A 26,580-nucleotide genomic window follows, 5' to 3' on the forward strand; every position below is an offset into this window, starting at 1 on the left:
GTAAATAATCATAGCATCAGATGAGTGAGGGAAAGAAAACAGTGAGATGTCTAACTCTCTGCCTGTTTACTCTGATGTGCTCCATAGCTGTGTATGAACAGTCACGCTTCATACTTGCAATATTTTTCATTTTATTTCATTGATGTATAGCTTGAGTACCATATAACTTGGGACAGTCTGTTTTTATTAACAGCCAACTATTTGCCAATGAGGAGCTGTGCCAAGTTCTTTAATGGGAGTTTTTATAATCCACACAAGCACTTCATGACGTTGGTAATGTCCCCATTTTGTCACTGAGGAAAGTGAGGACTAGACAGATTAGTGACTAGCTGGAAGTCACTCAGCTAGTGAATGACAGAACTAGGATTCAAACTCAGGTTTATCTGATAGTATTCAGGATTTTAATGGCTATACTATACTCCCTAGCCTGAAAACCAAAGGAAATGTGAATGTCTTCTCTTTGTTGTTGGGTATAGGACTGACCAGAAGAATAATTTTGATACTTTCATTCGAAATATTTGGTGTCTCTATCCTCAGGAGCCCGGTGTCTTTTTTGGTGCCCTGAGTTACCCCTTCCCACCACCCCCCCCAACCCTGTGGCATTTGCACTTGGGATGCTGAAGCTATGTACATCGCTGTTTTCCTGAACCAACCCCCCTATTTTATCTTAACCCTCAATTTATTGTTATTGGGCTTTAGGGGGAAAGTAACATGATTGAATTAGTTCACATTGTGAAATAATTGACACATCCATAACTCTTCAGTAAGTGTTTATAGTTTTAAAAAGGATATTTGTTTACCCAGATTAATCTCTTTTAAGTGGTAGAATTTTAGGCAGCACAATAAAGTGAAAAAAATTTTTAGGCATTTAGGAAAAGACATTTGGGATAGGCAGGCCATATTGTTGACAGGCCAGCTTGCCTGAGAATTGGTTTAAAAGCTGCTGATTTTCACGGCATCTTCTATTTTATTTCAGAACCCACAGATTCTCTAAGTGGTTCCCATGTCAGTGGTATTGAAGTTCCGATAGTTGGAGGGTGGTGGGAAGGATGACAATAGCCATTTGAACAAAGTGGCTTTTTTTTTTTTTTTTTTTTTTTTTTAAATTTTGGCTGAGCTGCACGGCTCGCAGGATTTCATTTCCCTGACCAGGGATTGAACCCAGACCCCGCCAGTGAAAGGGCCAAGTCCTAACCACTGACCACCAGGGAATTCCCAGCAGTGGTCATTTTTAAGTTGAATTTCCTTATGAACAAATTTCAGAAGGAGTGAAAGCAGCCAGCATTGGTTGCTGTTACAGCACAGGGGAGTTTCAGTCCCCCATCAGCGTGTTCTTTGTGCTTTTTGTGGTACTTTAGTGCAGTGTGGTGAGTGTCTAGAGAGACAAGAGCCAAAATGGTATAAACTCAGCCATTTAATTCTCTGAAAAGAAAAGGATTGGTATATGTCATTCAGAAGGTAGTTTTAGGGGTTATTATGTGGCAAGGGTAACAGTTCATGCATCTCTTGCCAGAATAAGCAGCCAGAGTAGTTTACATATAGGAACGTTTTAATTTTCAGAAGCTGCTGTGTAGATAAGTAAATTAAAATGGTGGAGTACAATAGACACTGAACTTTTATTTTTTTATTTTTAAAATTTATTTATTTATTTATTTATTTTATTGGCTGCGTTGGGTCTTTGTTGCTACACACGGGCTTTCTCTAGTTGCGGCGAGCGGGGGCTCCTCCTCATTGTGGTGCGTGGGCTTTTCATTGTGGTGGCCTCTTGTTGCAGAGCACGGACTCTAGGCACGTGTGCTTCAGTAGTTGTGGCACATAGGCTCAGTAGTTGTGGCTCATGGGCTCTAGAGTACAGTCTCAATAGTTGTAACGCATGGGCTTAGTTGCTCCGTAGCACGTGGGATCTTCCTGGGGCAGGGATCGAACCTGTGTCCCCTGCATTGACAGGCAGATTCTTAACCACTGTGCCACCTAGGAAGTCCAGACACTGAACTTTTAGACTAGCATTTAAGAAATATAATAATATAACACAGTATAACTGGACACTGTGAAAATATTAGAAAAGTACTGAAACAAAGCCTCAGGCTTTATGAGTAATAGTATGGAAAATTTTCATCAAATTTGTCCTGTTTTTACCCCAAGGATTTGTATTTAATTACCTAACATACAGTTGGCTATTGGGATATTTGATCTCCTCCTTTCCCTCAAAAAGTTGAATTTGTTTTTGTTTTGACAGTTCACTTTTTTTAAGCGTTTCCTAAGGGTGAGAATGTAAATCTGTACTAGAACTTGAGAACTTTTAATTTTTTAAATTATTTTATTCATTTTTATTGAAGTATAGTTAATTTTTACAATGTTAGTTTTGGTGTACAGAAAAGTGATTCAGTTATATATATATATATTCTTTTCCATTATAGTTTATTACAAGATATTGAATATAGTTCCCTGTGCTGTACAGTAGCCTTGTTGTTTATCTATTTTATATGTAGTATAGAACTTGAGAACTTTTGATTCAGCTGGACTGAGAACTTGGAGAGAACTGGTTTGAGAAAAGTGAGAACTGGCCAGTTCAGGGAGGGTTTTTTTTTTTTTTTTCATTTTATTTATTTATTTATTATATTTTTTGGGGGTGCACCAAGTTCAATCATCTGTTTTTATACACATATCCCTGTATTCCCTCCCTCCCTCGAGTCCCCCCCACCCTCCCCGTCCCAGTCCTCTAAGGCATCTTCCATCCTCGAGTTGATCTCCCTCTGTTATATAGCAACCTCCCACTGGCTATTTTACAGTTGGTAGTATATATATGTCTGTGCTACTCTCTCACTTCGTCTCAGCTTCCCCTTCACCCCCCGCCCCCCCAAACCTCGAGTTCTCCAGTCCATTCTCTGCATCTGCGTCCTTGTTCTTGTCTTGTCACTGAGTTCATCAGTACCATTTTTAGATTCCATATATATGAGTTAGCATACAATATTTGTCTTTCTCTTTCTAACTTACTTCACTGTGTATGACAGACTCTGGGTCTATCCACCTCATTACGTATAGCTCCATCTCATTCCTTTTTATAGCTGAGTAATATTCCATTGTATATATATGCCACATCTTCTTTATCCATCAGGGAGTTTTTAAACTCTGTAAGATAGAAGAGCTAGCAGAGACAAGGATAGAGATAAGGCCATGTGGAATAGTAGTATCTCTTCTGTATCTACTTCAGGGTGAGGAGGGAGGGGGAAAGACCACAACTTAGCAGGTGGATATTTGGTGTGTTGTCAAGAAAAATGAGGGGACTGATTTGACTGCTGTCGCTCTCCGTATCATGCAGAGACATGGCATGGTAAAGTACCACCAAGGAATCTGCTTAGGTTACAAAATCATCTGCATCTGGAGGGAGCGGTACAGAGGTGAGATGAAAGCAGAAGGGTATAAAATAGGAGCAGTTTATAAGGGCCAAATCTTGTTTGCAGCTCAAGAGAGATGAAAACTTCTCCAGTCAGCAGGGAAGAACTGTTGAAACAGGGGAGATAATCAAATTTACATTCTTTTGCATCGTGGAAAGTATAACAAAAGGAGCATGACCAGGAGCAAAGAAGTGTGATAGTTCATGTAAGAGAGGTTGAAGGCCTGAACAAAGACTGCAGTGTGGATGGGGGGGGGGGGGGGTGTTCATTTGATGGAAGCCATAGGATTTGTTGGTTGACTGATGGGATGTTTGCAATTGAAGGAGAGAGAGAAGAGTAAAAGAAAATTTCTCAGCTTTAAGTAATATATGAAGCCCTTTTAAAGAAAAAACATCCCTGGCTCTTTGTAACTTACATTACCATATGTACCCAGATATAAGGCACACCCCAAATAAAAGGCAGTTCTGTACTTGTCCAGTTTCCAAAAAAGATTATTGACTAACATAAATGTGTAGATTGCTAGAGTGGTTTTGGTTTTTTAATTGGCTGCTTTGGGTCTTTGCTGCGCGCGGGCTTCTTCTAGTCTCCTCTAGTCGTGCGAGCAGGAGCTACTCTTCGTTGTGGTGCGCAGGCTTCTCGTTGTGGTTTCTGTTGTTGAGGAGCATGGGCTCCAGGTGCATGGGCTCAGTAGTTGTGGCTTGCAGGCTCTGTAGTTGTGGCTCATGGGCTTAGTTGCTCCCGGGGCATGTGGGATCTTCCCGGACCAGGGATCGAACCCATGTCCCCTGTATTGACAGGCAGATTCTTAACCACTGCGCCACCAGGGAAATCCCCTCTAGAGATTTATGTGAAATGATTGATGCTTTTTTATAATATGTTATTTATTGATTTAACATTTAATCACAATATTGTATATTAATGCTTCTTTTCCAATCATGTTCCGTGAAATTTTTTTTTTTTAATTGGCATCTTAGATATGTCTTTGTCAGCTTTTTGACAAAGCTGTAGCTACTCTAAATCGTCTGACAGTGTTTTGGAGCATGTGATTTTCACTTTATATTGTTTGAGACGTAGCAGTTTTAAAATTTGTATGTGATGCTCACACTGGAAGTTGTATCTTAAGTTCATTTAAGTACCCATTTGCTATTTGTGATTTCCACAGTGTAACCATATCGCCTTGTAAATGAAATTTAAAACATAAATATATGCATTTAAAATTCAAAAGATAGGGGAATTCCCTGATTGTCCAGTGGTTAGGATTGGGCGCTTTCACTGCCAGGGCCTGGGTTCAGTCCCTGGTGGAGGAACTAAGATCCCTCGAACATGTGGCATGGCCAAGAGAAAAAAAAAATTCAAATGATGTAGAAGTTGTTTTGGTTGAAATCTGGCCTTTCTTTCCCCAGTGTACTAATTGGTTAGCTGAAGTGCTGTCAGATGGTTCTAAGTCAGTTTATTAGGTATTGATGACATGCAAGCGAACATGATGCTAGACGCTGAGGATACCAAGACAAAAATCAATCCCTGTGTTCAAGAAGCTTCTGGTCTTTTGGGGGAGCCAGAAAATAAACAAGCATTTACTGCTTAGTAGTATATCCACGTATGTAATAGAAGAGTATCACAAGGGTGGGAGTGGGGAGGAGGTAGTATAGAAAATGCTTAGCGCAGGAATTGACAGAAGTAACACAGTGATTCTTGAGCATACATGAACTAAGTGAAGGGGGATGAAGGGATTAAGGGCTTTGCAAGCATGTAATGTGGTGTGACTGTACTGAATTGTGTGGGGTGGAGAAGAGAAGAGGAAAAGCCAGAGAGATAAGCTGAGGTCTGATCACAAAGAACTTGCCAGATTATAAGGACTTTGGAATTTATACTGTGGGTGTCAGAGAGCCATTAAAGAATTTTAAACTGTGTGTGTGTGTTTGTATTTGTGCGTGAGAATCACACTTGTATTTTGGAACATAACTTCAGCAGCAAGGTGGAAGATGGAATGATGATCAGTTGGAAGCCTATTGTAGTGGGCTTCTCTGGTAGCACAGTGGTTAAGGATCCGAATCCGCCTGCCAGTGCAGCGACACGGGTACGAACCATGGTCTGGAAAGATCCCACGTGCTGCAGAGCAATTAAGCCTGTGCATCACAACTACTGCACCTGCGCTCTAGAGCCCAAGAGCCACAACTACTGAGCCCATGTGCTGCAACTACTGAAGTCCGCGCGCCTAGAGCCCGTACTCCACAACAAAAGAAGCCTGCACACCACAACGAGGTGTAGCTCCCGCTCGTCACAACTACAGAAAGCCCACGTGCAGCAACAAAGACCCAAAGCATCCAATAAGTAAAAGTACATGAATAAATTTATTTATTTTTAAGAAGGGAGCTTATTGTAGTAATCCAGGTAAGAAGAATTAAGGACTTGATTTAAAGCCTTAGAGATAATAGTAGTTCTAGAAGAGAAAACAAATGAAGGATATTAAGAGTCGAGTCAGCACTTCATTTCTGACAGTAGGACTAAACTAGAGAGATATCATGAATAACCTTCCCAAGTAAGAAGAAAAATCCTGAACAAAATGTGTGTTTAAAAAAATGTTTCAAAATGCATCACTGGGCTGGCAAGAAAGTAAAGAATATTCAGACGCAAAAAATGAAATGAAATTGGGAATCAGATGTTAGTTAGGTTTAAAGTAAGCTTTCATCGTGGTTGAATCTGCTTTGAACTTCCCCCCCTTTTGATAACCTCACAGGGCACAGGAAAGAAGCCTGCAGCCTTCCTAAGGAGAGGATTCTGAAAGGAGAACCCTCCCGTTCATGAAGCGTAGACCTTGATATTTGGGGAGTGGCAGGAGAAATCTTCACTGAGAATTTATAACAAGGGTCCTTACAGGGTCACATTTCCCGTGTGGTCTTATAAAACTTCAAGTCAAGAATGTATTTTAAATAGTCCCTGTTTGGTGTGCCCTCAGGTACCCTACAAAATCTGTCAAATTATCTCCTCTTAGAAGGGATGTAACTTCAACCCAGGCTTCAAACATCTATAGATTAAAATTCCAAGCCTTTTGAGGTCATAAAAAAAAAAAATCACAAAATGCACAAAAAGCCATGTCACAGTGAGCAAGAGCCAGCAGAAACGAGACAGTGACCTCTAGAGACTGCAGAAAATTTATATTTTGTCTTAGTAATTCCAGTAAGTTTGATTAGTATGTTAGAAGAAATGAAAAGAAATATGGGTGTGAAGTATGGGTCTTTGAAATATGACCAAGCAGATTAGGGAAAACAAAAACCAAACAACAGAACTTCTAGTTATAAAAAAGTAACTAGGACTTCTCTGGTGGCTCAGTGGTTAAGAATCCACGTGCCAATGCAGGGCACTTGGGTTTGGTCCCTGGTCCGGGAAGATCCCACATGCCGCAGAGCATCTAAGCCCATGCGCCACAACTACTGAGCCCACGTGCCTAGAGCCCCTGCTCTCTGCAACTAGAGAAAGACCATGCGCAGCAACAAAGACTCAATACAGCCAATAAATTAATTAATTTTAAAAAATTAAGATTAAAAGCTCGTGAACAGGTAAAAACCAGATTGGCACAGCATAGAATGAAAAGTTCTAACATACATCTAATTGGAGTTTCAGAAGGACATAAGTGTGAATGGAGGAATAAGGTGATTGTTAAAATAGAAATGTCTGAGGATTTTTCAGAATTGATAAAGGGTAACAATCCTTATGGTGGAAGTCCATTGAATCCCATAGACGATAAATAAAATCAGCCCCAGCAAATCAGAGTGGAACTGCAGAAGACCAGAGACAGAGGACACCTTAAAAGCAGCTAGAGAAAAACAACAGATTGCTATAAAAATGTTTTTCTTTAGTCTGGCAGCTTACTTCCCAGAAGCAACAACAAAAGACACTGGAATGCTATCACAGTGTACTGAGAGAAAATAGCTGTCAGCCTTAAAATAGAATATCCAGTGAAGCTGTCTTTCAGGAACAATAGCAAAATAAAGGCGTTTTCAGACCAAAAAAACACACAAAAAACAAAAAAACTATACACGCACTAGCAGTCTTCACTAGAGGAGACTAAGGGACACAATTCAGGTAGAAGGAAAGTCATCTCAAATGGAAAGTCTGAGATGCTTTTTTATTCCTTTTTTTTTTCTTTTCCATTGTGGTTTATTACAGGATATTGAATATAGTTCCTTGTGACCTGAGATGCTTTTTAATGCCCACCAAATAGATTTACAATTTAGACTCTACTACTATTAAACATTTATGTTGTCTGTAGTTTTTCAGTATTAACTAAAGCTATCCTGGACACATGTATAGACATGTTTATGCATATATTTTACATAGATTTATGTAGATTTATTTACACTACAAGCCCAAATTACTGGGTCAAAAAAGTAAAAGACTATTTTTATGTTTCTTGACATGTTATAAAATTGACTTCTTAAAGGGCTTTATCAGTTTATATTACATCAAACAGATTATGCTTACTGTACAGATGAGTGTACGCTAGGGCAAGTTTTATTTTATTTTATTTTTTAAAATTTATTATTTTTGGGGGGGTACACCAAGTTCAGTCATCTGTTTTTATACACATATCCCCGTATTCCCTCCCTCCCTCAAGTCCCCCCCACCTTCCCTCAAGTCCCCCCCAGGGCAAGTTTTAAATGATGAAGAGTGACATTTCTTACCAAATTTTGACTTAGTTGTATCTTTGACAAAAAGTCCCGTCTTCCTTCTCTCCCATTGTTATTAAAATGTTTACTTTCTTATAGAAATAGAAATTGCTAAGTGAAATGCATTCTTTCTAATGAAGTATTTCTAATTTTCTAGAATGTAGTCTTTCATTTTCTTTTTCAGTTTATTAACAAACATATAATTGATCCATTTAAAGAGATGGCAGATAAATGCTTTATTTAGTTTTTGTTTTATTATGAAGACTACTATTTTTAATGCTGCTTTCTTTTTTTTTTAATAAATTTAATTTATTTATTGGCTGCTTTCGGTCTTCATTGCTTCACATGGGCTTTCTCTAGTTGCGGTGAGCGGGGGACTACCCTTCATTGTAGTGTGCGGGCTTCTCATCGCGGTGGCTTCTCTTGTTGCAGAGTCCGGGCTCTAGGTGCATGGGCTTCAGTAGTTGTGGCACATGGGCTTAGTTGCTCCGCGGCATTTGGGACCTTCCTGGAGCAAGGCTTGAACCTGTGTCCCCTGCATTGGCAGGCAGATTCTTAACCACTGCGCCACCAGGGAAGCCCTAATGGTGCTTTCTTTTCTAGCTCTATATTTCACACTAGTCAGCCAACAGTATAGAAGTAAACAGTTTTTTTTTTCTTTTTTTTGAAAGACCATTCATTCTAAATTGGGGAAAGTACTATTAATTTACTTGGGAATTCTGTATTCTAATGGGAACTGAATGTAAGAAGGTGTCTTTTTTTTTTAACTTTTTTCTTGTTTTTATACTATTTCAGGTGCAAGTGAAAGTGTAGGGAAACATATGCTTGAAGCCTGCAACAATAATCTGGAGATGGCAGTCACTATGTTTTTGGATGGTGGAGGAATCGCTGAAGAGCCCAGTACCAGTTCAGCAAGTGTCTCCACTGTCAGACCACACACAGAGTATGAATTTATTATTTATTATTAGAAGCTACCCCGTGCCAAAATTGAGCTGTTATATTTTTATCCATCAGGCTAATTCTCTGTTTTGAACAAATGAAAAGTTGAAAGCATCTGAGAGTGTCAGGTGAAAATTTTTGTACTTACATGCTTTAAGTTCTGTAGAGCACTGTCAAATCTGTTGTTTAATCCTCAGAAGAACCCTATAGGCTGGCATTATTATCCACATTTTACAGAGGAAGCAGAAGGATAGCCATTTTCCCAAGCTGTACAGCAATTAAGTAGCAGATGTGGAAGTAAAACCCAGTAAATCTCAGATTTTCCAATTCTAGATTTTCCTGCATTATTCCAGGAAAGTTTTGAGTTGTCATGAAAAATTTTTGAAGAAAATTTGTACCTTAAATAGCTACATGTAGCTGATCTTTGGAACCACCTTCAGCATATAGAACTTTAATATGTAGAGAATAGTAACAAATGATGAATACATTTGGTATTTTCTGCTCTTTATGTTTGATACCAACGAGAGTTTGAGATGAAGACCTGCTAGTCGAAATTCCAGTAGTCTTTGGAAAATATTAGAGATGAATGCCACTCAAATGAAAAACATTGATTTTTGAATCAAAATTTCAAAGATCCTTGAATAAGACTTTAATATTCACAGTCATTTATGACTCTTCAGTGTTTACAACATGAGATACTAAGTAAGAGGAATCCCCTTAAATAGGAGTAGGCAAAAGATATGGATTTTATTTTCACTAAATAGATTTAAAAAGCCAAATAAACATTCAGGACATGATTGCCTCTTTTGAAAATCTAGTTCCAGATTCTAGAGTAATATTGTTTCCCCATGAAGTGTGAACTTTAGAGGTTATTATTTATATTTTATCAGAGTTTTTTCTTGTTGATGTTGGCTGTGTATTTCAAGTTTGATAACCCATTCTTTACCAACATAACTCAGATCTTTAATGGAAATCATTGTAAAAACATGGTGTAGTTTACAGAAACTTGAATAACAGGTATTTATAGCTGATTTGGGGGACGTATCAGTTCTCACTGTTCAAAACATGTTTTCTTAATTGTACTTAAAAATAGTTTTGATTAAAGAATGTCTTTTCCTACTGAATTACATTATAATTTGACTTAGATTATTTGTATTACTAATTGATTAACATTTGATAGTGGCACCTACATCCTAAACTATAATTTTCTTTCTTTACAGTTCACCTTCTGTTCCATTCTTCCGTTTTGTTGGATAGCTAGCAGTCTTGGAATAGATGACCTCAAATATGTAGTAGTCAAGTCTTTCTGTGTAGGGACTACTAATTAATCCATCACCCTAATTGATGTATTTCATCAAGTTAAGGCTTGTTTCTTGAATAAATTGCCCTTAGATTGAGATAATTCTATACATACTCTCTCTCTCTCTTTCTCTCTCTCTCTCTCTCTCTCTCACACACACACACACACACACACACACACACACACACACACACACACACACACACGGTAAAGTGAAGTATACCAATAATGGAAAGATCTATTCAGATAGAAGATGTCTTTTAAGTTTTTAGTTTTCTTAAGATAATGGCCTGTTTCTCTTTGGTGAAAGAGATTTAATAGAGCTTCCTCTTAGGGACACATTGTTTCTTCAGAGTATTACAATTTTGTGTGTGAGCAATGACTGAAATACAGTAGGAAAGAGTACTTAACATAATTTTGAATTATCCTTTTTCCTTCATTCATTTGGCTTATTGTAGATTTCTTTGTCTAACTGGTTGTTCTTTGATTACAGGATGTTAGTTTTTGTTGACAAATGAGTATTGATACTTTATTAAATAAAGTATGTTTTGAAGCTTCAACTTTTAGATGTTAAAAACAGGGCCTTAAGGTTAGTTATTAATAACTATTAGAAACACCTGAATGAAAAGCATTAGGCCTAACTTAAATTAATATTTATTATAAGAGGAACATGTTAAATTTGGAACTTACTATTACTTGCTATGAGCCTTAATCAACAGAGTTTTGTATTTGAATTAAAACTAAAATAAACTGCTATATAAAGACATATACACCATGTTTTACAGCACATCTAAATGAGTATTGTCCACTAGAAGAGATGGATGATTAGTAATCCCTCTGGAGGTGAACTTTGAAGAGTTTATAGGCTTTTAAAAGATGAATATTTTTTCTATTCTATGTATATTAATGTCTACTTAATAAATAATCCAAGGGCTCTACCTGTGTTAGCCATCTTCATAACTAGCATAAAATTAACTGCCTGGTTAAGCTTATTTTAATGTATCTGTGATTTAATTATGTTACTTGATGTAGTGGTGGTGTAATATTGCTTTTACTAAGCTCATATTTTTCCATTAATTTTTGCCTGAAGAGTGTGTATGTGTTTAAATTTCCTTATTTTTTTTCTAAAGAATTTAGGGCAGGGAACTTGGAGGAAAGGGGAAATATTTTTTATTTTTGTGTTCTCTTTCTTTATAAACTCATTTGTGCTGTCTATGCTTTATTCCAGTTCATCTATATATGGAAATCATCTAACAATCACTTATCCTAATTTAATGTGGTTCCCTGTTTTACTTGTTAATTTGAATGCATTCACAATAGTTACAGTGAGAATAGGTAGCAGAAAACAGTTTTCATTTGGATATTTTCACACTTTTTTTTGTTGTTGTTCTGTGTTTTTTTTAACAGAGAGGAAGTCCGGGCCCCAATTCCTCAAAAGCAAGAAATATTGGTGGAACCAGAACCTTTGTTTGGTGGTAAGTTTACCTTTTTTCTTAGCCTTATTTAACTTTATTGTTGTCGTCTGGATTTTAATGAAGCTATCAAAAGATGTGAAGGCTGGCTCAGAGATTCTTACCTTGTAATTCTGTAGTCCCCTCAGGAAAGTTGCACAGTTGGCTCTTTCCGAGGAGTGAACCAGATTAAAAAGTTGACAGTTGTTGCAGAAGGCCAAAAGGAGGAAAATAAGCAAAAAAGAACTGCTGCCTTATAATGGAAACAAATCTATCATTAGATAAAAGACTATGATTATTTTTTGAGTTTTAGGTACCCACTTGACTGCCGCATCCTTCCTGTCTTGATATAGCTGCACCTTCACTCTTTTTTAATTTCTAGAAGTGCTATTCTTGTACTGAAAAGAGAAAGTGCTCCCTAATCCATGCAAAAAAGTACCAGTCTGGGGTGCACAGAGAAGATGGTAGAAATGGGACATTTAATCAGCTTTAAAGAAAACTTATAGTTTTATGTTAATAAGCACTTATTTACCTTTTGTGGGGCAGATATTTTAGGCATTAATAGGTATATTAAAAAACAGAAGATAGGGGACTGCCCTGGCAGTCCAGTGGTTAAGACTCCACGTTTCCTGGCACTGATGAACCTAGTGGCAAGAATAGACGCAGACGTAGAGAATAGACTTGAGGACGTGGCGGGGGAAGGGGAAGCTGGGACAAAGTGAGAGAGTAGCACTGACATACGCACACGACCAAATGTAAAATAGAAGGCTAGTGGGAAGCTGCTGCAGAGCACAGAGAGATCAGCTCCATGACTGGTGATGACCTAGAGGGGTGGGATAGGGAGGGTGGGAAGGAGTCGCGGGAGGGAGGGGAGATGGGCATATATGTATAAATACAGCTGATTCACTTTGTTGTACAGTGGAAACTGGCACAGTATAGTACAGCAGTTATACTCCAATAAAGATGTGAAGGAAAAGGAAAAAAGACTCCAAGTTTCCACGGGAGTTCAGTACCTGGGCATGGGTTCAGTACCTGGTCGGGGAGCTAAGATTCCACATGCCATGTGGCGCAGGCAAAACAAAAAAACGCCCGGCAGATAAAGTTATGATTTGGTTGGGTAGACAGAAACATAGAAATGTATATTATATATATTGAGAACAGCAATGTAGAGAGATAGGCCTATAAAAAGTTTTGCAGGTAAATTAAAATAAAGAAGACATACATTATAAGAAAAAGATGGAAAGTTATATAAACCATATCTTTTGATTTGAAAACAACTTAATTGAGAGTTTTAAGATTTATCTTTTTTTTTTTTTTTTTTTTAATATTTTCTTGGCCACCACACCACACGGCATGTGGGATCTTAGCTTCTGGACCAGGGATCAAACCCACACCCCTATCATTGGAAGCATGGAGTCTTAACCACTGGACTGCCAGGGAAGTCCTAAGATTGATCTTTAACTTGGCAGCTTTGGAGTTTACTGTAGAAAACAATAAAGAATATACTGTCTAGATTCAGAAATAAAGATGGGAGGAAGAAAACTATAAGATCTGAATATTGAAGTATGATATGTGCTTTCTGAACTGTTCAATTTAGCTAGTTGTGCCTGTTAGTGTACCAGAGGTAATAAAGCATTGTTCATGATCTTTTTTTCTCATATAAATGTTACAGATTTTGGAGCTGAGGAGTGCCCTTGGAAGCTTTATCTTTCCTTTATTGCAGGGAATAAAAGCAGGATCTTTGAGTGGGGAAGACAACAACAAATAAATTCTGTGCTATTTTACTGTTTAACAGAAGCAAAAGAGTTCCCACTTGAAACCTCACTTTCTTCCTTTTACCTCTGGTTTGATAAGGGGGGGTGAGGATGACTTTATACAGTGAAGAAGTCAGTCCTGACTTTCATTATTAGACCTTATTATAACTTTGAAAAGGTTTTTGGAGAACTATTTTCTTCTTAGGGATAGTATTGATTTTTAAAAAAATTAGTTAATTAATTTTGGCTGCGCTGGGTCTTTCTTGCGGCACGAGGGCTTCTCTGGTTGCAGTGTGTGGGATCTTAGTTCCCAGACCAGGGATGGAACCCCAGGCCCCCTGCACTTGGAGTGTGGAGTCTTAACCACTGCACCACCAGGGAAGTCCCTGGGATAGTATCGATTTAAAGTGTGTTTCTCATAGTGTGGTCTGGGAGTCCCTGATGCCCTTTCAGTGGGTCTGTAAGATCAAAACTGTTTTCATAATAGTACTAACAAGTTATTTGCCTTTTTCACTGTATTGACATTTGGGCTGGTAATTCGGAAGCAGTGATGGGTCATACTGCTGCATCTTAATTGAGTCAGGACAGTGGCACCAAACTGCTACTACTTGTTGAATTCTTCACTGACACACGCTTGCAGTGTAAAAAAAAAAAAAGCCAGTTGTTTACTAATGTTCTTGATGAAGCAATATAAATTGATTTCGTTTGATCTTGACCTACATTTTTAAACTGTTGTATTTGATATTTGATGAGAAAGGGTGTGTGCATGAAGCACTCCTGCATACTGAAGTACTCTGGTTACTTTAGGGAGAAACACTTGTACCGTTGTTGGAGCTAAACTAGCTGCTTTTTTTATGGAACGTTATTTTTCTTGAAAGATTACCGACAAACTATAGTTATTTAGACTTGGGCATTTGACAGACATTTTCTTGAATGTTTACAAAGCCTGTTACTGCTTCAAGGCAAACAACTGACATTATTTGTTGCCAGTGATCTAAGAAAAGAAAAAGAAAAGCTTTCAGGCAGAACTTAGTATTTTAGAAAGTTTATGTACATGATTGTGAGCTTGATAGCTTCCCAGTACTTAAAGGCTTTCTGATGAGATTAGTGACATTAACAGATAGTGATTTTATTTTTTAATATCATATGATGAAATGGTCAATATTTGGAATGTTTGCATAACTCAGGGAACAAATATTTTCAAATGACCAAAGCACAATATTACAGAATTGTGCCTAGGGGAAAGATCTATTCAGATCTATATGTAAGTATCTATATATGCAATATTGATTAGATATCTATTGCTGTTTAACAAATTGCTTCAAAATTTAGCCTCCTGAAATAACAAGTATATGTTATGTCACCATTTCTGAGGGTCAGGAATCCAGGTGTGGCTTCGTTGGGTGCCTCTGTTCAGGGTCTCTCACAGGGTGTAATCACGGTGTCAGCCAGGGCTGCAGTCTTCTTAGAGCAGGACTAGAGGAAGATCTTCTAAGTTTACTCACGTGGCTGCTGGTTGGCTGGAGACGGCAGTTCCATGCTACCGAGCAAATGAGAGAGCCAGGGATGGCAACCCAGGATGGAAGCCACCATCTTTTTGTAACCTAATTGTTGGAAGTGACATCCCGTCACCTCTGCCACATTCTGTTTGATCCTGCCCATACTCAAGATGTTCGCACACAGGTTATGAATGCTGAGAGAGAGGAATAATTGGGAGACATCATAGAGCCTGCCTACCACGTAGACCAGTGGATTTTAATGGAACAGAGTATGAAAAGTTCATTGATAAGATTTCAAATTCCAGGTTGCAGCCAACCTTTAAGAAATTATCACTGGTTATGTTTTGGAGTCGTAGCAGAGGAGAATGTTCACAATTGTCCTAAAACACTGTTAAAATCCTCTTCCCTTTTACAACTACATGTCTGTGTGAAGTTGAATTTTAATTTTCTTCGTATACTTGAACTAAAGGAATAGCAGCAGGTTGAATGCAGAAGTAGATCTAAAAATTCAGATGTCTTCTCTTACACCGGTTATTAACAGAGATTTGTGAAAATGTGAAACAGTGCCACTCTTCTCAAATTTTTTTCCCTCTATTCCTCCCCTATTCTGACTATGAAGCTTCTTTTGAATCTATTTTAGCTCTTTGTAGCTTAGCCTCTTTGACCTCGGTGACCAGCACTCCTATTACGTGGGCAATGGAGTGAGAGTACAGAGGACTGATGTTAACTTATAGCATATGGTTTGGAAGAGTCAGGAAACCACATATTGAAGAGGCAGGCAGGAGTAGTAACGGTCCTAGAGCTAGAGGTGTTGTGTCCTGAGCCAGAGGTTCTTGGTTAGACTTACGATAAATCAGGGGGAAACAAATGGGAACAGGTCATGAGCCCAAGAAATGAAAGAATTCGGTTGGAAAGCTAGCAATAAGAGGAACTGGTATGAATCTCCAGGAGATCAAGTGTCTGATAGAGAAGGGATAATTGGGGGGGGGGGGGGGGGGGCGGGGATAGAGAGAGAGAGAGTGTGTGTGTGTGTGTGTGTGTGTGTGTGTGTGGAAAATGTAGAATATTGACTGGCCTGCCTTTGGCAGTTTAAAAGTAGGAAAGTACCTTTTATGTACTATGTACTACTTCCCCAATAATAATATGCTTTCTTTCTTTTTTTTTTTTTTTTTAATAATATGCTTTCTTAGGCAGCTGTTCTATGTCTTATCCTAAGATGACATAATTTTTTTCTTTTTGCCCTTTATTGGAATATAATTGCTTTACACTCTTGTACCAGCTTTTGAGGTACACCAAAGTGAATCAGCTGACCTTACTTTCTTAATTGTTATGGTTAAATAGTACATGATAATGAGTTCTAAGAAAGCATTATTTGAGAAGTTATATTATTGCTGCTAGAAACATACATTTAAGATTGAAAAGAATAACATTTCTTCCTTATTTATAAAGGGAGGGAGGAAAAATAATGCAGTATTTAAATTTTATAAGTTTAATAAAAATTGAAATAATTTGTTTAATTTATTCAATAAAGTAAAACTATATGTAAAGTTCAATTTAAATTTTGAAATTCAATACAAAACTAAAATATAGAAGCCTCTCATTTTTACCAAATTCCTTTTCCTAGAGATAGTATTGTGATTCTTTAATATAAATACTGATACACATATATGCATAAATGAAATACCAACAGGTAATGTTTTAAACAAATGTGGGATTTTTTAACATATAGTTCTGCATTTTGTTGTTTTTTTGTTTTTCTTTTTACTCAGTAGCTCTTGGATTAGAAGAATTACCCTGTGTGATAGTAAACATGGGCTGCTGGGACACATGCTTTGACATGGGACGGGAGACTTTATAGTGTCTGTCTGATCTTACTATCTAATCATCGTTTGTCAGCGAGGAGCATTGTTCTGGTTACATGCTGGTGGGGCTTGCCGTAACTTAGTAACTGTTACCCATATTGAAAGAATCATTAAATGTCCTTATTACTTTAATGTGTATAAATGACCTGGTAACTTTTTAAACAATTTTTATTTTATATTATAGTTGATTTACAATGTTGTGTTAGTTTCAGGTTTACAGCAAAGTGATTCAGTTACACATATACATATATCTATTCTTTTTCAGATTCCTTTCCCATTTAAGACCTGGTAAATTTTTTAGGTGTAAGAAAGTACGGGAAGATAACATTTTGATGATTGCTTTTTCAACTTTATCTGTGTGATACTTAAAATTGGTAATAGACACTATACAAAGGTATCAAAAGACCTTGGTTCTGTTCATTTTTCTGTAACTGTAGGAAAAAATTTTCTTCCAAAATTAAAATTGTTTTTTAGTGTTGATAATTCTACATGTGTATCCACTTACTAAGAGGTAGTTCTTAAATATTATGGCTTGGAACTTATTCGAGTATTGTACTGAAGTATAGTACTAAAGGCAGATCCTTTAGGCTAACCCGAATTAGTCATTTGCAGCATGTATGTAGCTTCATTTCCATGGGGAGTCATCTTCAAAATCTTCCTATCTTTTTACATAAGTTTGACCAAATCTTGTAACTGAGCCTTAATTTTCTTTTTTTGTCAAACAAAATGGTTGGGCTGAAGATGGTTAAGTTAATTATATATGAATGGCTTGAAGGTTTTTAAAATATTTTATTTTTTGAAGGAGGGCACCATAAGGAATCTGAGTGTCTTAAAATAAGTAATTCCTATAGATAAGGACATTTTTAGAATTGTTACAAAGTCAGTGTTTAACTTTTTGTATCAATTCTATTTTTTCCTCCTGAAAAGCTCCTAAAAGACGCCGTCCTGCACGTTCAATATTTGATGGTTTCCGGGATTTTCAGACTGAAACTAGTAGGTATCTATGAACCAGTTTATCATCTCTTTTTCTCTTTCTCCCTCCCTCTCCCTCTCTCCTTGTCTTTCTTCCCGCTTCTCCTCTGCCACAGATAAAACCACAAGGTGGGAAAGCACGCACACATTCCCCTTCAGGTCAAGATCCTAGTTTGTTTTATATAATTTTTTTCTTAAAAAGATGATTAATATTAGGCCTAATAACATTGAGGATCATCTTATTTAAAAAGTGAATTGTGAATTCAGTGTGTGATTCTTATTAACTCCCCCTTGAGCTCAATTGTTCCGAATTCTAACCTGCCTGGTTATAGAAGAAGAAGAGAGATGAATATAATGTAAGAAATATGGTAATTTATAAACTTAACCATTTCTGAATGAGCACTTAAATCCTGACTATTTACTTTATTAATAAAAAACTGATTTTCCTCAGGGTCCTGATATATGTCAGTTAAAGGAATAACCACATGGAAATGATTATTGTAGGGACTGGGAAATAGAAAAAGAAAAAGCCATACTACCCAAAGCAGCCACTATTAACATTTTGGCTACAGTTGTTTGGAATAGGTTTATATCTTTCTGTGGAATAAGTTAAAATGAGAATCTTGGCCTTCTGCTTTTAGTGGATTTAGTACAGATTTAGCAATGGAATCCTAAAGAAAAGAATACTTATGTTTAGAGAATACATGAGAAACTCTTGAACCATATTTGATTCGTAGTAATTTATAATGAGCTCATTGAAGCACAGATAGGTCTTGTAACTTGAGAGAGTTGAAGTGGAATCCAGAGTGACTCGGGTCATTCAGGGAACCCTGTGCCCTTCCAGAAGATGACAGCAGTAGTCATTCTGTCTCACTGCCAGAATCTTTCAAGATTGGGAATGTACCTGGAAACAACTAGAATGTAGCTAGATAAATTGGGATGACTTTCAGAGCTAGATAAATGGAGGTGAAAGTTTTCTCCTGTGCTAAAGTTAGTTTTGAGTATGTGAAGGAAATATTTTGAATAAGTGACTCTTACATAATTTCTGCTTTTATCCTTACCTTTGGATAAAGAGAACCAAGTCTTAAGACTCCCTCCCCACCTGACTTTGTATTTTTTTTCAGAGTCAGCCTTAGATCTTGTATTTGCATTTGAGATCAAGCACATTGTACATTAGTTCTTGCAACTGATGCATGTTTTTTTTAATTGCGAGATTCATGACTTTTATTTTGTGGCTAATTGAAACTTATCCTCCTGTGTTGCAGTTCGGCAAGAACAGGAATTAAGAAATGGAGGAGCAATAGATAAGAAACTAACTACCCTTGCAGATCTGTTCCGGCCACCCATTGATTTGATGCATAAAGGCAGCTTTGAAACGGTAAGTTGTTGGAGATTCTAAGCGCAAACTATGAATCCTTTTGCATTTTTAACGGCATTTTCCTAAGAGCAAAAAAAAAGTTTTCAACATACAGAGAATTGGCATCTTAGTATGAGACACCCAGAAAGTTACATTGATTTATATTTCTGCCAGCAGTATATGAGATTGCCTGATAAAATCATTTTATTATGCCTTCTGTGGTATCGTTTTAGAACCTACTGTTTTGATAGTTTTTTAAAAAATCTTTTAAAAGTTTATATGTATATATATTTTTTTGGCTGCGTTAGATCGTCATTGCTGCACAGGCTTTCCCTAGTTGTGGCGAGCGGGGGCTGCTTTTCATTGCGGTGTGTGGGCTTCTCAGTGAGGTGGCTTCTCGTTGTGGAGCACGGGCTCTAGGCACATGGGCTTCAGAGTTGCAGCATGCGAGCTCAATCGTTCTGGCACACAGGCTGAGTTGCCCTGCGACATGTGGGATCTTCCCGGACCATGGCTCAAACCTGTGTCCCCTGCACTGGCAGGCGGATTCTTAACCACTCCACCACCAGGGGAGTCCCTATATAGCTTTAATTAGTATTGAGAAGTGTGTGTGTGTGTGTGTGTGCGCGCGCGCGCGCGCGTGTGCGCGCGCATGCATGTGTTTTGGCCATTTGTGAATTCTTTGTAGGTATCTTTTACCCATGTTTTTATGAGGACCCTAGTGTGTTTTAAAAGAATATCTCTATAGTTGCAGAGTATATTCTTCTTTAGTTCTTGGTTTTAATTTAGTTGAAGCCAAAGGAAAACTTTCTGGAGCAGGTTTATATGATTGTCTGCTAAATTATAAGCTTAAATAGGGCAGGGGAACCATGTTTCTTTTTTTATTTTAGTGATCCTTGAGACCCAGTCTCTAGTATTTAATAGGAACATGGTATTTGGTAAGTGAATACGTTTAATTAGGATTTTAAATATTCTTCTGTTGAGGTGTTCAAACAACTTGCTTTTGTGTGCTGACTATCATGTTAATGCTCTTTTGAATCAGAAGAGCATTTCTGTGGATGTAAGTCACTTAAATTTCAGGTAAGTCTTTTCTGTTAGGATAAAGTAGGCCAAACAATAACTATAAAAGTGACGTTAGTAGGTACATATTTGGAAGTGAATTATGATTTTTTTTTTAAATTTTGTCCTATGACATATTCGTATACTAGCCTAAATGAAATATTTAGATTAAGAAATTTAACTATAAGCTTGTTCTTTCTGAATTCTTTAATTTTCTGAATTGTAAAACCTGAAACTGTTTGGCAACATGTAACAAAATCCAAATGGTGGAGATTTGCTCAAATGTGTTTCTTTTTGTTGTGTAAATGAAGTTCAAGGGGTCTGGTGTTCATTTATCAGCTCAAAGATGTCAGCTTAGATGTCCCCTCAGTTTTCTTCATCTTTCGCTCAAGATCTTCAACATGGCAACTGCCTGCCCTTCCTACTGTTCTGGTGATAATATAACCATTGACAGCGAACAGCACAATATGCAAGACGAAAAAGGATCAGAGTTTGTTTTGATGTGCTTTCTATTTTCATTAGCTTCTGCATTGCTTTGGGGCATAACAAAATAACTCTGAGCTTGATTTAATTTGGTCACTTTGGGCTCATAAAAAGCAGTTACTCTGCTGCTTGTTTGTTAAGGGAAAATGTGAATCTTTTTTGATATTGTCATCTGACGTTTGGTTCATTTTGTTAAGTTGTGTCACTTTTTTTCTTTGTATTTTGTGACCTATGTCATTTTCAACAATCTACTTATTTTTTCCTGAAAATACTCAACTTTATCATTTACAAGTCTCTAAATGATATAAACATTCCCAGAAAAAGTAGGCATTTCATTATTACTAATGATATATCCATTAGTTTTATAAAAATTAGGGAAGTAATATGCAAAATTAAGTCACTGAAACTTAGAGAGGTGAATGTTCAAAATTAAAGAAATAGTCTGGCTGCTCAGGTAGGACCCACAAGGTTTGAATTAGATATAGATCTGAGCCACAGTTTTACAGATTTAGAAACTAGACTTTCTTATTTCTTAATGTAACTAGAGGCAGACCATGTTCAAGGGTTCTGGCTTACGCTAACCAAATGAGAGACTGATTAGTTCAGTTGTTCATTCAGTAAATATTTAGTAAGATGTCCTGTTGCAAGGCCTTGTTCTAGGGGATGGGGATTATATTTATTGGGATAAAGATTTAACTACATGTGAGAGAGACCAGGAATATAACAAACATTGACTTAAACAAGATAGAGGTCTATGCTCTTAGGATGTTCTGCTCTATGAAGTTATTAGGAATGCACTTTTTTTTGTCCTATTCTGCTATTCCTTAGGTCTTGCTTGCCCTTGACTACATGATTCAAGATGGCTTACCACCATGTTTGCTTTTCACTTAGCATGAAGGAGGGAAGTGACTGAGAAGGGTACACCTTTTCCCTTCAAAGGCACAACCTAGGGGTCATACACATCACTTTTCACATTCCGTCGACCAGAACTTAGCAACATGGCCATACCTCGGTGCAGAGGACACCAGGAAATCAAGATGCTCAGCTGAAAACTGGAGCTTCTGTTACTAAGGAGAAGGGAAAAATGGGTATTTGTTACCTATAAGTAGTTTCTGCCACAGGGAGATAGTGGTAAACAAATTATACAAAGTCCTTTGCCATCAAAAAAATTTATATTCTAGAGGGAGAAACAGACTATAAACAAATAAAAAACAAAAACAGTACCTATATAACATATTCAGTGTATATATGTATATATATTTTTTATTTATGTGTTTGACACACACAGAAATTTCAGGTTACAGTAGTTGCTGGGAGAAACAATAAAATAGAATAAGGAAAAGAGAAAGAGAGGACTGTTCCATTTGTTTGGGGACATAAGCAAGGTTGATTTCATAGGTTTCACGTGTTTGTAATTGCGTTGAGAGAGGGACCGTTTTAGATAGGAAGATGAGGAAAGATTTCTGAAAGAATGGTATTTGAGTAGAAACCTGAATGAAGTGAGGGAATGTAAACTGTAGAAGGGTCTTAGGGAAGAGCAGAAAAAGTTAAGTGTAAAGGTACTGGTGTTGGAAAGAGCTTGGGCATATTTCTGGTACAGCCAAGGAAACCAGTGTAGCTGGAGCTGAGTGAGCAAGGGACTTCGGATGATGTGTCATGTTCAGATTCCACATGTAAGTGATATCGTATGGTAGTTGTCTTTGTCTGACTTGGTATGATCATCCAGGTTACTGCAAATGGGAGTATTTCATTCTTTTTTATGGCTGAGTAATACTCCATTGTATACCTGTACTGCGTCTTCTTTACCCATTCCTCTGTTGATGGACATTTAAGTTGTTTCCATGTCTTGGCTATCGTGAATAGTGCTGCTAAGAACACAGGGGTGCATATATCTTTTTGAGTATAGTTTTGCCTGGATATATGGCCAGAGGGGTGGGATTGCTGGATCATATGGTAGCTCTATTTTTAGTTTTATTTTTAGAACCTATGTAGTGTCTTCCGTAGTGGCTGCATCAATTTACATTCCTACCAGCAGTGTTAGAGGGTTTCCTGTTCTCCACACCCTCTCCAGATTTGTAGTTTTTTTTTTTTTTTTTTGCTGTGCACGGGCTTTCTTTAGTTGCGGTGAGTGGAGGCTACTCTTCATTGTGGTGCGCAGGCTCCTCATTGCCATGCCTTCTCTTTTTGCAGAGCACGGGCTCTAGGCATGTGAGCTTCAGTAGTTGCGACATATGGGCTCAATAGTTGTGGCTCATGGGCTCTAAAGCACAGGCTCAATAGTTGTGGTGCACGGGCTTAGTTTCTCCGAGGCCTGTGGGATCTTCCTGGAACAGGGATCGAACCCATGTCTCCTGCATTGGCAGGCGGATTCTTAACCACTGCACCACCTAGGAAGCCCCAGATTTGTAGATTTTTTAATAATGACCATTCTGACTGTTGTGAGGTGGTACCTTATTGTAGTTTTGATTTACATTAGAAGTAATTTCTTAAGAACATCTTACAGTTTCTCTTGCTTGCATAAATTTTCTCCCAGTGTAAGCATCTGTAACTACCTGAAACATGGTAGATACTCAGATATTTCTTGAATGAATGAATGGAAGTGTGAATGTGAATAAATGACTTTTTAAAAGCTATAGCAGGGACTTCCCTGGTGGTCCATTGGTTAAGAATCTGCCCTCCAATGCAGGGGATGTCAGGGAACTAAGATCCCCACATGCCCCAGGGCAGTTAAGCCTGTGCACGCCACAGCTACTGAGCCTGCTCACTCTGGAGCCTGTGCACACCACAACTACTGAGCCTGCTCACTCTGGAGCCTGCACGCCACAACTACAGAGAAGCCCATGTGCCACAGTGTAGGAATCTGCATGCTGCAAGAAAGATCTCATGTGCCTCAACTAAGGCCCGATACAGCCAAATAAATAAATAAATAAATTTTTTAAAATTAAACAAAAACAATAGCAAATGCCTCTCCATTGTTTTTGAACTTTGGAGTTTTATTATTTTTCAGTGCTATACTTTTTTTAAAAATATTTATGTATTTATTTATTTGGCTGCTACAAGCCTTAGTTGCAGCATGGGGGATCTTCTTTGCGGCATGCAGTTTTTAGTTGTGGCTTGCAGACTCTTAGTTGTGTCATGTGGGACCTAGTTCCCTGACCGGAGATTGAACCCGAGCCCCCTGCATTGGGAGCATGGAGTCTTAGCCCCTGAACCACCAGAGAAGTCTGTTAACACGTTTTTTTTGGTCAGTGTTGTAATTGAGGCAGACTTAGTAAATTTACCTGATTATATGAATTATCTGCTCTTCAGTCTGTTTTTCTAGAATCTGTGCTATTTTTTTCCTTAGTTCTCAAATTTTATTTATTTTTTTAAATTTATTTTGGCTGTGTTGGGTCTTTGTTGCTGTGCATGGGCTTCTCATTGTGATGGCTTCTCTTGTTGCGGAGCACAGGCTCTAGGCATGCAGACTTCAGTAGTTGTGGCACATGGGCTCAGTAGTTGTGGTGCACAGGCGTAGTTGCTCTGTAGCATGTAGGATCTTCCCAGACCAGGACTCGAACCTGTGTGCCCTGCATTGGCAGGTGGATTCTTAACCACTGCGCCACCAGGGAAGCCCTGTTCTCAAATACTTCCAGTTAAAGCAGTATAATTACTCATTTATCACTCATTTATTAAATCTGTGTGCTTACGATAGACAAGGAATTAAGTGGAATACTATTACTTCCTAGAGGAGTTATTTTATTAGATTTATATACTTAAAAATAAGCTTTTGACCAGTTAATTGTAGTTTCCTGGCTCAATATTGGGCTACTTCCTTTTAGAACTTGAATTTTCACCTGTGGACTCAGTAATGAATATTATAAAATTATTTTCTCTGGGGGACTTGTACAGAAAAATAGGATAACAATTTTTGTAAGACTGTGTAACCTTATTATAAGACAGGAGATGGTCTTACATTTTCCAGTATGTCCAAAATGATGTGTGTTCTTCAGTTGTTGTTGACCTGAGTCAGTTGATTCTTAAGATTTTCCCATGTCAAACTTATTTGGAGAAAAACATTGTTTCAGGACAAAATTATTCAAAGCTATGGCTTTCATTTCATTGTTTCTGTCAAAGGTTTGAGGTAGCATTTGTTCATTTTCTTTTCTGCTATTCATTTCTAGTTCAGCAGTATTTCTTAGGTCACTATGGTGATGAGGAAACGTGAGGCAAAGAAAAAAGTACATACTCACTCATGATTGATACTTGTGCTATAAATTGGGGGGTCTTTTGGAGACGATTCTGAACGTCTTTGATCTGTAAACTCAATTTTGAAATATACTCCTGGGAAAACAATCCTGAGAGAAGAAGTCCTCAGCAGCTTTTACTGAAAGATTTAGAGTGATTCTATAAAATACCACATGCCTGATAATTGAGATGAATATGGTATTTGGAAATGTGTATAAAAAATGATGTTGAAGAAAAATAAAACAACATAAACTAATACGCACATACTAGTTACAGTTATTAGAAAGGAGAGGTGTATTTGTAGATAGAGATTAGAAGAGACAGCACAATAGAATTATGTGACTCGTTACCCTTGTTTGTGGAGTCTTTTTCGGGTAAAGATGTTTATATGTACAATAAAAATCCATCCACTGTATCAAATAACAGTGGATAAAAGGAAAACAGTTCATTTAAATTGGGAAATGGTTGCAAATGGGCAGTATAATTACATACATATAAGCAAAATAATGTGATTAATGTTTAGATACGGAAAACTCCAGATGTCATACTTGAAGGAAAAAGCTTAGTATTTATATGGAAAGAGGACAGCTTCTGAATTCTGAAACGTATCAGTTACCAAGTAGAAAGTGTTTCTAACAATTGTTATGTAACCTTACTCTTACAGGCCAAAGAGTGTGGCCAGATGCAGAATAAGTGGCTGATGATCAACATTCAGAATGTACAAGACTTTGCATGCCAGTGCCTCAACCGTGACGTGTGGAGCAATGAAGCTGTGAAGAATATTATCCGGGAACATTTCATTTTCTGGCAGGTGGGGAGAGTTAATCAAAAATTTTGTAGTATTTAACTTCGGTACTAGGGGATGTCGGGGAGGAGGAATTGGGTTATAAACTGGAAAGAAATTAATAACTGAGTTAAAGTTTGACACTGAAAAAGTAAAACCACCTATAATGGCTGAAATAGTCAGGACAAGTGAAAGTTGGGGCAGCAGTGAAAGGGAGGAGGAAAAAAAGAACCAAGGCATGTAAACCATATAGCATTCATATCTCAGAAGAGTTTGAACATCTTGATAGAGTGTACAGCTGTACTGTTCAATAGAAATGCAGTGTGATTTAAAATTTTCTAGTGGCCACATTGAAAAAGGTCAAAAGAAACAGGCATTGATTTTAATGTATTTAAAAAATCAATATCTCTAATAAAAAACTACTATTGATGAGGTGTTTTGATTTATTTATTTTTCTTGGTGTTAAACCTTCAGAATCTGGTTTGTATTTTACACTTGCAGTACAGCTGTTAGGACTGGTCACATTTCAGATGCTTCGGTAGCCCATGTCCTAGTGGCTGCTCTAATCGATAGTGTGAATGTGGAAGATCTGGAAGTAATCGAAAAACATTTGACTAAGACTTGGATTTTAGCTTGAGTTTGATAGTCTTTAACTATATGTCCTGAAACTTAGTGTTACTGGCTTTGGTTTCTTTTCGTATAAATTACCAAGCTAAGGGTAGATGATCTGGCTCTAGTTTTTTATATTATGAAAAATTACAGGGAATTCCCTAGCGGTCCAGTGGTTAGGACCCCGAGCTTCAGCAGGGGGCACAGATTCAATCCCTGGTC

At 37.6% G+C, this 26,580-nt stretch overlaps 1 protein-coding gene across 2 annotated transcripts in view; it reads left to right on the top strand.

Moving 5' to 3' along the window:
• The window catches only part of UBXN7 (UBX domain protein 7), a 47,221-nt gene that overhangs the window by 9,282 nt on the left and 11,359 nt on the right, over nt 1-26,580 (top strand). Inside the window, exons 2-6 of one of the 2 annotated variants that reach the window (XM_057738679.1) lie at nt 8,858-9,005; nt 11,709-11,776; nt 17,795-17,864; nt 19,105-19,217; nt 25,630-25,776. In XM_057738679.1, coding sequence (XP_057594662.1) covers nt 8,936-9,005; nt 11,709-11,776; nt 17,795-17,864; nt 19,105-19,217; nt 25,630-25,776 — 468 coding nt within the window. In that variant the 5' untranslated portion in view covers nt 8,858-8,935. The remainder of the gene's footprint in view (nt 1-8,857; nt 9,006-11,708; nt 11,777-17,794; nt 17,865-19,104; nt 19,218-25,629; nt 25,777-26,580) is intronic. The other variant, XM_057738677.1, reaches the window with a different exon arrangement.

Source organism: Hippopotamus amphibius, chromosome 6 (assembly GCF_030028045.1).
Source record: "Hippopotamus amphibius kiboko isolate mHipAmp2 chromosome 6, mHipAmp2.hap2, whole genome shotgun sequence".
Classification (NCBI taxonomy): Eukaryota; Metazoa; Chordata; class Mammalia; order Artiodactyla; family Hippopotamidae; genus Hippopotamus; species Hippopotamus amphibius.